Source organism: Pteropus alecto, unplaced genomic scaffold, assembly GCF_000325575.1.
Source record: "Pteropus alecto unplaced genomic scaffold, ASM32557v1 scaffold190, whole genome shotgun sequence".
NCBI lineage: Eukaryota > Metazoa > Chordata > Mammalia > Chiroptera > Pteropodidae > Pteropus > Pteropus alecto.
Window position 1 is genome coordinate 4,265,074 of NW_006430462.1, and position 12,524 is coordinate 4,277,597.

Consider the following 12,524-nt stretch of genomic DNA (forward strand, 5'->3'; position numbering starts at 1 on the left):
TTTCACAAGAAAGGTCCAAGAGGTTTATTAGACAGCTCATGGCAAGACACAAAATGATTAATGACGACAGTAAGCATATTCTATCAACCAAGTGCCACTTTGCACTACAACACTATCTTGCGGGACATCTCTGGATTCACATTTCCTAATGGGCTGCCTGAAGAAATGAATCCCCTCAAATCAAGACCTGAACACAAAGGAATTCTGGACACCACTAGGGAGAAGAGCAGCATAGAAAGCCCTCTTGTCAATGTGAGGAAGGAGTGGGAGGAGGAAACTCTGCTTGACAATATGAATTTCCAAACTTAGTAGGGAAATAAATGTACAAGGCAGGGTCCTCTGGGTCTGAGGGAAGGGGTGGGGGACAGGAGAGGCAAAACGGCAGTGGCTGGAACCTGAGAGGAGGTTTTTCTCTTCTACTTCTTCCTCCCACCTCTCTCCTTGAGAGCCAGGTGGATGACGGCACCATTGGCCATGTTATAGTAAGCCAGTGAATTGGAATCCTTGATGAAGATACCCTGGAAAACAGAAAGTGCGTTAGCAAGGGGCAATATGGCCTCGAGCACACTGCAGTCTCACAACTCCCAATGTCCATTCACATGTACAGGAGCTTGAAGGAAGGCGAGAAACCAGGCACAAGGCAAGACCGAAAATCTCTGGTTCCTCCCAGAATGCTTTGCTTTTCCTTCCTTCCATACCAAGCCATGATCTTCCCTTCTGTCGACTCCTCAAGAAGCTGGCCTTGACCAACTCCACAGAATTGTGCCTCTTAAATCACAAGACCTTTAGAGATCAACTAGTCCTACAGCTTTATCTACAGAGCAAGAAACTGAGGCCCAGAGTAGGAATTTGTCAACATCCAAAATGGGAGAACACAGCAGCCCCGTGTGACCTCAGTACCAGGCTTAGCTGGACTATCACCTCCGTGTCCTTGCACAAAGCCAGGTTACCTGAGACCACACTGGCTGGGATGGCCACTCCACTGAGCCAGAAAACCACCAGAGCACCCTCAAGTCTTGTACCTAAATGTCTACCCCCATCGCTGAGGCAGAGGGTTTTCTGGACTCCACACAAGACTGCACTGTGACCCTGCCAGAGCCTTGTCCTTTCAAGTTAACCTGCCCTGGCACTTCCAGCCGGCATCGTCACTTCTAGGATGGACTCAGATGGCCACACCCAGGTGTCTCCCCACTCCTTTCGTTCCACAGGGGATTTAGCTTCTGGGACAGAAAGTGTTGGGACCCAAGAAGGCAGGGCCAGACAACCGACTTACCTCATACTGTAGCTTCTGTTTACCTGCAGGCATGCCTGTGGCTTCGTGAATCTTCACCTTGATGACAGAGACCTGTGGGACCAAGGAAGGAGAGGTCACTCACCCCCTTACTAAAGTCAGCTGGAGGAAGCTGCCCCCAAACCCTTGCTTCCCCTGGAGCAACTCGTACCTGGTCTGTGAGTGGGAGGGTGAAGACCAGCACCTGTCCGTTCAGTTTCCATTCTGTCTTATCCTGCATATTGGGCACTTGGACTTTGATGGACACTGGACCCTGCAGGACAGGAAGTGGCCATTATGCTGTGGAGCCATGAGCAAATAAGGAACTATGCTCTCTTATTCGTGGACCAGTCTAGACAATGTCACCTCTCCATCTGGACTCCTGATAATGCCACTTGTGACATGACACAAATCACTCTTTTCAAAATATGGTTTCTTTTCTTTAAAACAATCTCTGTCCTGCTTCCTAGGAACATGAAAATGCTCTATGAACCCCAAGAAGTACCATACGAGGAAAGAATATGAACTGTGAGTGCAGAAGATCTGGGTTCTCAACTCAGTTTCCCTGATAATTAGGTCTCTCTGAGCCTCAACACCATGTCTATAAAGCAGGTGATCACAACCGCTGCATGGTACTAAATGGACAAGACCCATAAAACATGTAGCTCTACCCTGGCACTTGAGTACTTAAGAGATGAGAAACACTATCAGAAAGAAAGGAAAAAAAAAAAAAAAGATTTGGTCAAATTCATTGGGAGAATGGGGCTGGAACTGTTTCTGCTTCCTCACTGGAGCCTAACAGCTTCCCTAGGGACCAGCAGTGCCAAGATTCCAACCTCTCCTTATTTCTAGCACCCCAACAGGATCCTCAGAACCGGCAGATATCCTAAGGGCTGAAACTGGAGAAGGCCATAAAGAAATTAAGAACTGCACCCAGGATTTTCTTCAGGGCCCCTTTCATATTTGAGTCCTACTGCCTGTGCAGCTGGGTCTCCCTGTTTGCCTCTACAATAGTTAACACCTAGAGACCACTGACACTGTCTGATCCTCTGACTGCTGACCCCACAACTAGTGTGTGCTCAGAAGCTCTCACAGGCCTCCAATGGCTAACCTAGGCCTCGGAAGCCAAAACCATGGGAGCAGAACAGGGTAAGCCAGGGAGTGTGTAACTGGGGCAGGACTGAACACCCTTCTCCACCCACCCACCCCGCCTAGACACCCCAAGCCACAGGCAGCACCCTGGGATCACATACCTTATTTCTGCGAAGGAACTCCTCCTCAGGCATGAGGCTGTCCTCTGTCTTCAGTTTCTTGGAGGCAGGTTCATCTTCCATGGGAGGTGGAGGGTGGACAGGGGGCATTGGGGCTGGAGCTGGGACGGGTGCCACAGGTGGAGCGGGCACAAAGGCTGCAAGGACAGGAGTAAGCAGCTGTGTGAGTTGAGGGAAGGGGCCTAGGACTCAGGGCTGGTAAGAAGTGAGAGTGGAGACTGCAAAGATTTCCTGTTTCTCCCAGTCAGAGGTGTGAAGGGGGCCACTCCTTGCTGAGTCTGGCAGCCAGCTGGCTCCCTGGCAAGGGGACCTGGGAGGCTGCCTAGACTGAGCAGCAGGGGACTAGAGGGGTTGGACTGATGGATAGAGTGGGTGCCTGCTGACAGGGAGCACTGTCAGGTCTATGTGCCTGTCTGAGGCTTGACCCCTCTGGGTATACAAACCCCAGCTCTACCACCATCACCCTATCTCCTCCAAGAGCCACAGCTCCCCAGCGCAGGGCTCTTTCATGCAGGGAAGCCATGGCTCTCCTCTAGTCCCCCAGCTAGAACAGCTGGCACTACCGTCAGCTACTGCTCTGCTCACAGTGCTTGGCCTATAGCCCTGACCCAATGGCCTGGAAATCAACGTGAAACACTGACCTGTTGGCACAATCATGGGGGGTGGGCGGGGTGCCATGATAGGAGGGGCTGAGGGAGGCATAGGCACCACGTTGATCCTGGGTGCATGGATGATAGGCGGCATGGGGGCGATCACAGAGCCTGGGGGCAGTCGAACAACTGATGCCATTGGGGGCCGGGGCATGACGGGTACTGCAGACACAACTGTGGTACGGACAGGGGGCGGCATCTGTGGGGGAGAAAGGACCCATAGGTCACAGGAAGCGAAGGCTAGATTCCCAGAGCACACACAGCTGGCAACTGGTCACTTGCAGCCTTTAAGGATGAGTCTAGACAGCTCTGACTTAGCACCCTGGGGCTGAGACTGCAGCCTCACCTCAGGCTGATAGGAACTACACTGGGACAGGCCCATGGCGACAATCTTTCTACTTGGGACTCTACTAGCTGCTCATGGCAGACACTGAGAGAGCCACTAAAGAGGATGACCTGGACTTAGCCTCCTGGAGACAAGTCAGCAATCCTCAAAGAACCATCAAGTCCTTCGGCCCTTCTCTGCTTCTCACATCTGCCACTTGCCTCCCTCCCTGTTCCAATCTTCCCACACTGATAGAAGTCCAGGCTAGAGGTTCTCACTTCCAATTAAAGTGTTCTTTCTTTCTACCTGAGCCACTCAGCACTCAGACGCTGCTATAAGGTAGTTGCTCTTCTCACTCAATAGTGTGCAACCCCAAGAACAAAGTTCTAAAAGATCATTGACAAGGTGGCTGCTGGCTTACTGCAGGTGGCCGGGGCACTGAGGTGATGGGTGGGGCAGAGCTGGGGATATTGGTGGCTGAAGACGGAGGTGGTGGTTGCTGAGGGATTTCATTGGGCTTGCTGGGGCCGATCTTCTCTTTGGTATCGTCTTCTGGTACCAGGCCCTTGGCCTTGTGGATGGCCTCAATCTGTTCCTGGAGAGTGATATTGGCCTGGGCAGCCTGCTGGGTCCGGGCCATGCTGCCTGAGTGGCCATCCCAGGTCACCTACAAGGGAAGGGAAAACAAAGCCACAGCTTGTCAGGGATCCTAGAACTAAGCCCAATGTGGGAGTCTGAGGTTAGGGAAAACACTAAGATCCACCAAACTGCACCTTCTCCTCTGGCTTCTGGATCTCCTCCTCACCAATCTTCTTGCCGATGGCTGTTTCCTCTACACCGAAGATGTCGGTACGCCGCTCAGCCAACTGTTTCAAGCTGCTCTCGATATCCAGACCTGGACACAGTCACAGAATGGAGACAGGGGACAGAGAGGGAAAATAAAGCAGGTGCCCTACCAAGAAAGCAGCAGCTCTCCTGGTACAAGGTGGAGGCTGGTGCTGTGGGAAGAGGCTGACTCTGGGTCCTAACCTAGCATACTTGTCCTGAGACTGGGGAAAGCTGCCCAATCAGCACTAAATAAGGCTATAAATCAGAGTTTGTCCACTCCTTGCCTTATGAAAGATACTGAGAGGATGGGGTCACATGAGTAAAAAGTAGCAGAGTCCGTACTAAAAGCCTGGTTTCCCACCTCTGGGACAGTTTTCTCCCTATTGGCTGTCACAAGACATCATGTCTCATTTCCAGGTGCTCAGGGTACTCCAGCCATCAGGGCCCTAATTCTAAGATAGTCTCGAGAATGAACATCCCTCCCAGCTATAGTCAGATCTTGCTCTACAATGTCCATGGGCACATGCCATCCACGTCAGGTGCCTGCCTGCCTTTGGAAGTGTCCTATGGAGAGTTACTCTGAAAAATTGGGAGTTCTTTTGTAGCAGCACAGGCTGCACCTATCCTCGAAGGCTTTTGTTTACTTCGACTGTTGCTTTCTATGTTTGCTTAAAGCAAGTTGACTGTAGTTTAGAGATTCCCATGGGCCAAAGTGAGTCAGGGCTGAGTCAGAGAAGTGTGGACTGGGTGGGGGAATTCCCACCTCACCTGGAGCATACACCTCATCGTCACTCTGCTTCTCACGGATAGAGCGATCCCGCTGCTCCAGCCAGCGAGGGTCGAGAAGCCCGATGCGCATGTGTTCCTGCATTTTGCTGGCAGGGATCTTCTCCCCCGTAATGGGAGACACAAGATACTCATCTGGAGCAGGGGCTGGAGGCAGGGGCTTAGAAGCTAAAAGGAAACAGAAATGCTTGAGTAAGAACAATGGATGGCAGCCTGGGTTAAGAGGGTGTTGTTTCATTCACATATCATTCATTCAAGACACATCCATTCAGTGCCACACTCCATCTAGTACTATGCAAGTTACCAGGACACCAGAAATGACTAAGCCCTCTTCCCCACTGCAAGGCCTCGGACAGAGGGTTAACAATGCCTTTATAAGACACCTAGAAACATGCCATCCTAGAAACGGAACACGTGAGGGCAGGAAAGCAGGCCCTACCTTTGGGGTCGTAGTCTTTCCGGACAATGACCTGGTCTGGAGTTGGGGGCAGAGGAGGTGGCATGGGTGTCTCTGGGGGTGGGGGCACTTTCTGCCCTTCTTCTTCATCATCTGAACCCTGCAAAGTGAAGCAGTGGCATGACTGAGAGAGGGGCCAAGAAGCCACTTCTCTGCAGCTGAGCCTGGTGGCTCTCAGGGTGGCAAGGAGCCTAGGCTCCTGCCAGCCAGCGTCCATGTGCTAAGCCTCCCCAGGCAGCTGAGGCCAGCAGGCAGCCAGCCAAGCTGCTTCCTCACAGCGTGAATGGGAGCGTTGGGGGCCACGGTGCTAACACTCCGCCCAGGCATTTCCAGCAGCTGGCACCAGGCAGTCCCAAGAGGCCAAAGGCACTTAATATGCTGGGGAGGGGTGCGGGGAGCAACTTGGCGCTCAATGGTAGCTGCTCATGGAGCAATGCTGGGAGGGGGAGAAAAAGTCAATTCCCACAGACATAGGGCCCTTTATTCTCAGGCTATACACAAATTCTTTCCGAGGGGAGGAGAGCCGTTTGGCTCTGGAGCCTCTGCCTGCTCAGAGGGCCAGGCTCAAAGAGGATAGAGGTGGCTGAAAGGAAACACAGGCTACACTCAGAAAAGCTTTGGGAAATGCTGATCATTTGGGCCTAAGCGTTAATGCACCAAAGCTCATGGTGTAGGACTCCCTAACTAAGAGCTAGCATGGGGGTGTTGGGGAGCAGGGCCTCTACAAAGGGGGAAGGTCATAGAACAGGGCCAGGAAAGCTTTCAGATCCTTGCCTATGAATGAATCTTTGTTTCCCAAGCTGGAAAGTGGCTCTGTGCAGCTTGGACAGCTGCTCAGCCAGGACGCCTGATACAAGATCCATGCCTCCTTTCAAGGTTCACAAAGGAGCTGGATATGACTTTGGTGGAAAGCACCCCCATCTCCTTGGGCTCCAGGGGAAAATGGCATACCTCATCCATGTCTTGTACTTGGGTATCCTGGTCCAGCTGGGAAGGAGGCTCCTCTGCCTTCTCCTGCTTCTCGTCTTCTTCATCAGATTCGACCTCCATCTCAACCTCTTCACTCTCCCCAAACTTTTCATAGCGCTCCTGAATGAGGATTCGGGCCCCCAGCTCCTCTGGGGTGGTGGGGGGAGGGAAGTTCCCTGGGAGAAAGTGAGCTAGAGTCAAAGGGTGGCCTCCACAGATGTTCCTTATCAAAGGTCCAACTATCTGCTCTCTTCACACAGTGAGCCCAGGAGTGGAGCTGTCCGATTTCTCTCCTATCTCCAGAGGCCCACCCAGAGTCTTATACAATAAGTATTTGTTGAATTAGGTTTAAATGGTGCAATGCAGTAGAACTGACATCTTCTGGGAGCAGAGATGAAACAGACACTGATAAAGCCCTCTCAGGGATTCTGATGCTCTCTGTATGAGTTGTCCCAGCACGGCTCTGAGCTCCTGGCTCCCTATCTGGAGTCACATACCTACCTTGCTCATTGGGTTGGAAGTCCACTGTTTCCACTACCACAAAATCATGCCAGTCGATCTGCGCATAGGCCACCCGTTCCTTCTCCTTTTCCTCCTCTTCTTTCTTCCTCTCACGCTCCTGGAACTTGGCCCACTCCACTCGGTAACACACCTGAAGGGATGGGAAACAGCATGATGCTGAGCTGAATCAGGGTCTGCTCCCAACGCGGATGTCACCAAAGCCAACATCTCCTTCAGAGCAGGAGGGAAACTTCATGGAGCAAACTATGGTATTTGCATGTGGTTTCAGCCAGGCCCAGAATTTGGACAGGATGAACATTCTAAATGCCACAGAAACCTTCTGTCTAGGTCCCAAGGGCAACTGTTTTGTTATAACCTCAGAGATTTCTATTTGAATTAACAAAGGGCTCTGGGTTCAGAGAGTAGCTAACTCCCTCCCGGGAAGTCTGTGTAACAACCAAGTGCCCACAAGAGAAGACTTCATGTGGCCACTCAGAACAGCCAGTACCGATATGCCTCCTGCCTCCTTTCCTCTACTCTAAAAACTTAAGCCCTTGAAAGGCATCTGTCACCAAAAATTCTGTTCAGGAGTGGGTTTCTAGTGACAGTGAAAAAGAAGACCTAGTGAAGCGAGGAGCAAAGCAGAAAGCTGGGGAGCAGAGAGTCCAGGTTTCTTTGACCTTTGTAGCCACAAAGCCTTTCTTCCCACCACTCCTGTGCCTGGAACATAACAAGGTACTGCCTCAGAGACAATTTCCAAATGTGAAACAGAACCTACACAAACTTGCACCATCAGTAACTGGTTATAAGGAACTGGGTTTACCTGGTCCAAAACTTCTCGGGGGTTCTCGGCTTCTTTCTTGAGCTTTGTAAATAAGCCTTTAGGCGGAATCAAGATCTGAAACATGGAAGAATCATTAAAGCAACTGTCAATGCTGTACAACATGGGACAAAAAGGTGGCTTTCCTGGGCCCATGGAAAGGCATAGAAAGGAAAACGTGGGATTCTGGGTCCTAATCCCAGCTACAATTGGCTGTGTCAGGGGTTTCCAACCCCCAGACCAAGGACCGATACTGGTCTGTGGCCTGTTAGGAACCGGCCGCCCAGCAGGAGGTGAGCAGCCTGCGAGCAAGCAAAGCTTCATCTGTATTTGCAGCTGCTCCCCATGCTAGCATCACCACCTCAGCTCCACCTCAGATCATTAGGCATTAGATTCTCATAGGAACACTGGTCTTTGGTGCCAAAAAGGTTAGGGACCGCTGGGTGTGACTCTGGGCAAATTACTTAACCTCTGTCATTTGGTTTCCTTCTACGAAAGGGTGACACCACCACTTAAAAGTTGGCACCATCAACTTAAAAGGCTGCTGCAAGGATTAGCAAAAAAGTATGCAAAACCACAGGCAGCTCACCCAGCAGATGGCCAGTATGCAATGGCTGTTTTCAGGGGATGTATCTGCTCCTTCTGTTTTGCACTCTCCCAGGCCTCCCCTGACTATCCTATTTAAGACTGCAGCCCACTGGCCCTACTTCCCTAAATTTCCATCTACTTTTTCTCCATGGTATTTATCACCATCTGATATTCACTGACATTGCATTTGTCTGTCACTCCCTCACTAGACCAGAAACTCCATGAAGACAAGGATTTCTCTCTTTTTTCACTCTATCTCCAGCACCTGGAATAGTGTCTGACACTCAATGTATATTTGCCAAAATAACAAATGCTGGCTTTGTTCAAAACAACCAGTCATTCCAACTGCCCCAACAGTATCTAATAACATTGGCAAAGTGGCTCAGCTCCACCTCATTCTCCCTGTACTTCTACCCCCAGAATCGATCTGCTCCTAGAGTGCCCATGGCTAGAGACAGACACTAGTGCCCTCAAGTTAGAGTACTGAATATCAACACCTCAGTTCTGAAAGAGAAGGAACAGGCAAGTAACAGAACAAGAAGAAATATGGTGACCTTTAACCCCAAAAGCAATCCAGTGGGAAAATGTAGGGTTCAACTTAAAACTAATACTATGTGATTACAGTAACCCTTTGACCTTCGATGATTAATAGTTCAGCTACTAGCTTCTGGATTTGGTCATTTTATAAATACACATTTTTATAATTCTTTCTACTTATATACTTAGAGTGAATAAAAAGTTACAGGAAAGCATTATGAGTCCTATCAAGTCAGAACTTTAACATATTGTTTCTAGATATCAAGAACAGATGTGCAGACCAAGTCCCTAAAAGGAAGACAATTTCCACATTTGTAGCAAGAAAAATATACCATAGACAAATCTATACCAGTGTACTTTACAATATATTAATGATGATTATTTTAAATACCACTATTAACTTGCCCAGATTCCTGACTGTAGCATAACTAAGATCTTTGGGTCTGAAGTAAAAATGCCAGACTTTAAATCTTTAGCTTTGTGACCCTGGCCAAGTTAACTTCTTTGTGTCTCAGTTTCTTCTTCTATGAAATGAATATAATAACAGTGGCTATCTTATAGGTTATTTGAGATTATATCTAAAGATGCTGCATATGTTAAGTACGTAAATACTGGCTATACTTACTTATGTTAAATTGTTTCCCCAATGTCTATTTAAATGATATTTCTAATGCAAGTACTTTTTAGTAAAAAACAACACAGATTTGGATTAAGTCTCACTGTAGCTACTTAACAGCTAAGTGACTTCACTTCTCTGAGCCTATTTCTGCTTTTGAAAAAGGGAGGGGGGACACTTATGGGTTCTTATGAGGATTAAATTAGGTAATAGGAGATAATTATTAAGGGCTGGCTTCCTTCTCAGGCCCTGTGCTAGGCACCTGAAAATTTAAATGCACTTAAAAGCAGCTAATACTACATGGCCTTGTGACATAGCAGACACTCGCCTAACAGCAGTTATCAATCATGCATTCCATATCTGTTTAGAAACAAGTCTATGTTGCATTTAAAAGGAAAAACTGAATAGAAATCAAGATTTCACACTGAACTGAAATTTTTAACATCTGCCCAGGGGCCCCACAGAGGGGCACTGTCCTTGCAGACAGTGAGTGGACAGAGTACTTATGGTAAGATGCACTCCTTCCCTGGGCCCAGCGCCCCGGCCCCTGCCCTGACCAAGCACCTTGGTATACTGTTCCACCAGCTTCGTGAAATAGTTGAAGAGGCTGTGCTGTGGACGGAGGAAGTCAAACTGGTAGTTGCGCTGCTCTTTCTGCATCAGCTGGGTCAGAAACTGGCGCCCATTCCTGGCCACAAACTGAGCCGTCAGCTTCACCACGTCCAGGTCGAAGGCCGAGATGGAGGGGGGGTCTGCGATGAACTCAAACTCGGGAGGGGGCTCTTTGGGCACGATGGTCTCTTGGATCACCTGGGCTTGGACCTAAGATGTAGAGGCAATATGAGGCAAGAGGCACATGGGTGGACTGGATCTGGTGCGGGGGAGGGAGGGGAGCGCTCTACACTTCTATTAATGATGTGCACACCACTGGTACATGATGTGAGAGAAATCTAACTCACAAAAGCACCAATTTCTTGGCCAACTGTGTCCTCAACAACCTGAATGGCTTCCAGTGAGAACCATGCCCCTCTGTACCCCTGCTGCTGCCCTGAAATCAAAGGCTGAAACGGGGTGCCAGAAGATCTGACAGGAACATACATGGCTTATCAAGCCCAATCAACAGGGACAGAGGACACAATAGGCCCTGCATGTGTGCAGAGGACCCAATGGACAAAGGATTTCCATGTTTGTTACCTCACTGGCCTCCACGCGAACCATGAGGCAGAGAACAGGTACTGTAAATCCTTATAGATGAGGAAACTGAGGTAGCCTGAGGCTCTAAGAGTAGTAAATTGCAAAGCAAGGTCTCGAAACCTTCAAAATTTACTCCCCACTGTAAAACAAGGACCAGCCTTTGACACCAAGGTTCGAGAGCGAATCAAAGAGAATGAACCACCCGGGTCTACACAGGAGGCAAAATGTGCCAGCCCTTCCTGTCCTCGTTGACAATCCTAATTGTCCCTAGTGCTGGGCCTAGTGCTGAGGGGAGTATTAGGGCAGGCCAGATGTAGAAGCCCTGGGAAGGTGAGACAGAAGAGAAGAATGGTCCAAGAAGGAGCCTACAAGCCATATCACAGCACTGCCCTCACGCTGTGATCAAGGCAAAGAGAAAGGGCTAAGAGCATCTTCAGCTTTGTGACTTTGGGTATATATACTTCCTTGGGCCTCAGATTCCTCATCTGTAAAATGGTCACTTTGCTGGCCTCCTCATAGAGCCCCTATGAGGTGCCAATGAGACTAGGCCCCTAAAGCACTGAGCACAGAGCAGGATAAGCAGTGCTCAGGAAATGACAATTGTCAGCCGGACTTTGCTGTCTAAGTCTCAGCATCTGCCTCTGTAAGATGAGGCTAAAATCTCACATCTTCTCCCTGGGTGGTTGTGTGGTTTGGAGAGCAGAGTTCATTATCCTCCCCTCCCTATCCTGGCCTTCCTCTCAGCCCTGGGGAAGTGAGGGGAAGGACTGGCTCCAACCTTCTGGGGAAGCTGTTGCTGGGTGGCTTGCTGCTGCTGCTGCATGACCTTGGGGATGGCGGCTGAGGGCTCCTGTGCCTTCCCCTCTTTGAACTCGCTGACCTTGTGGCGGTAATAAGCATGGTAAGGGTCATTGGGGTTCAGAAAGTTGAACTTTGGGTTGTTGATTTCGTTCTGTCGTATCCTAGCTTCAAATTCAGGTCCGTTTCTAGAAGGAGGAAAAAAGAATTAACACAGGAATGCTTACAACTGCTGGGACCCAGAACGCCGCCCATTCAAGCCCTCTCCTAGGCCCCATCCATCAAACTATTCTGTCTCTCAGCATGGCAGAGGTCCTCCTCGAGACTCCTTCAGTGGCCAGTGCCATCCATCTGCTCTCCTTCAGCTTGGCCCAGGCCTCCACTACCACAGGGTCTCCCAGACCTCCATCATTCCCGCACTTCCTCTGCCAGTCTTGCCATTTCCAGAAATCATCTGGACTACTGCTTTTTTCTTTTAATAAAATTTATTTACTTTTAAAAATGTACTTACAAAGGAAGGCATATATTACTACTTCAAATAAAAATCATTATGGCTTTACTAATAAAAGGCAGTCATAAATTTAAACACAATGAAAACAAAGTAATATTGTTAAAGTTTAGCTTGAAGTTTCCTGCAACCAAAGCCAGATCTTTTAATTAAGAAAAGGGATTACTGAGCGCTGGAGAGATGTTAAAGATATACTAGCACTAAACGAAGACTTTGTCCTTTGGTTAATGAGAAGGACTGAAAAAAACCTGAAAATGTGGACAATTAAACTGAATGCTTTATCTAAGTATTGCCTAAAACCACCACATTTACTACTGGGTAAGGCCCACACAGGAAATACTGCTCTCTGTGGGCCTGGACCCGTGCTGTTGAGTAAGGCACATTCAGATGTCAGGGGAGCAGTAAG

General features: G+C 49.2%; 1 protein-coding gene across 1 annotated transcript in view; it reads right to left on the reverse strand.

Annotated features, from left to right (window-relative positions):
* Positions 1–12,524, reverse strand: part of SF3A1 (splicing factor 3a subunit 1) — an 18,741-nt gene continuing 6,217 nt past the window's right edge. Inside the window, exons 3-16 of the mRNA XM_006904907.2 lie at positions 11,591–11,798; positions 10,183–10,440; positions 7,881–7,955; positions 7,058–7,208; positions 6,539–6,732; positions 5,570–5,687; positions 5,113–5,298; positions 4,290–4,411; positions 3,938–4,183; positions 3,183–3,390; positions 2,524–2,678; positions 1,443–1,544; positions 1,274–1,345; positions 1–518 (exon numbers count right to left, since the gene is read on the reverse strand). Coding sequence (XP_006904969.1) covers positions 417–518; positions 1,274–1,345; positions 1,443–1,544; positions 2,524–2,678; positions 3,183–3,390; positions 3,938–4,183; positions 4,290–4,411; positions 5,113–5,298; positions 5,570–5,687; positions 6,539–6,732; positions 7,058–7,208; positions 7,881–7,955; positions 10,183–10,440; positions 11,591–11,798 — 2,197 coding nt within the window. The 3' untranslated portion in view covers positions 1–416. The remainder of the gene's footprint in view (positions 519–1,273; positions 1,346–1,442; positions 1,545–2,523; positions 2,679–3,182; positions 3,391–3,937; positions 4,184–4,289; positions 4,412–5,112; positions 5,299–5,569; positions 5,688–6,538; positions 6,733–7,057; positions 7,209–7,880; positions 7,956–10,182; positions 10,441–11,590; positions 11,799–12,524) is intronic.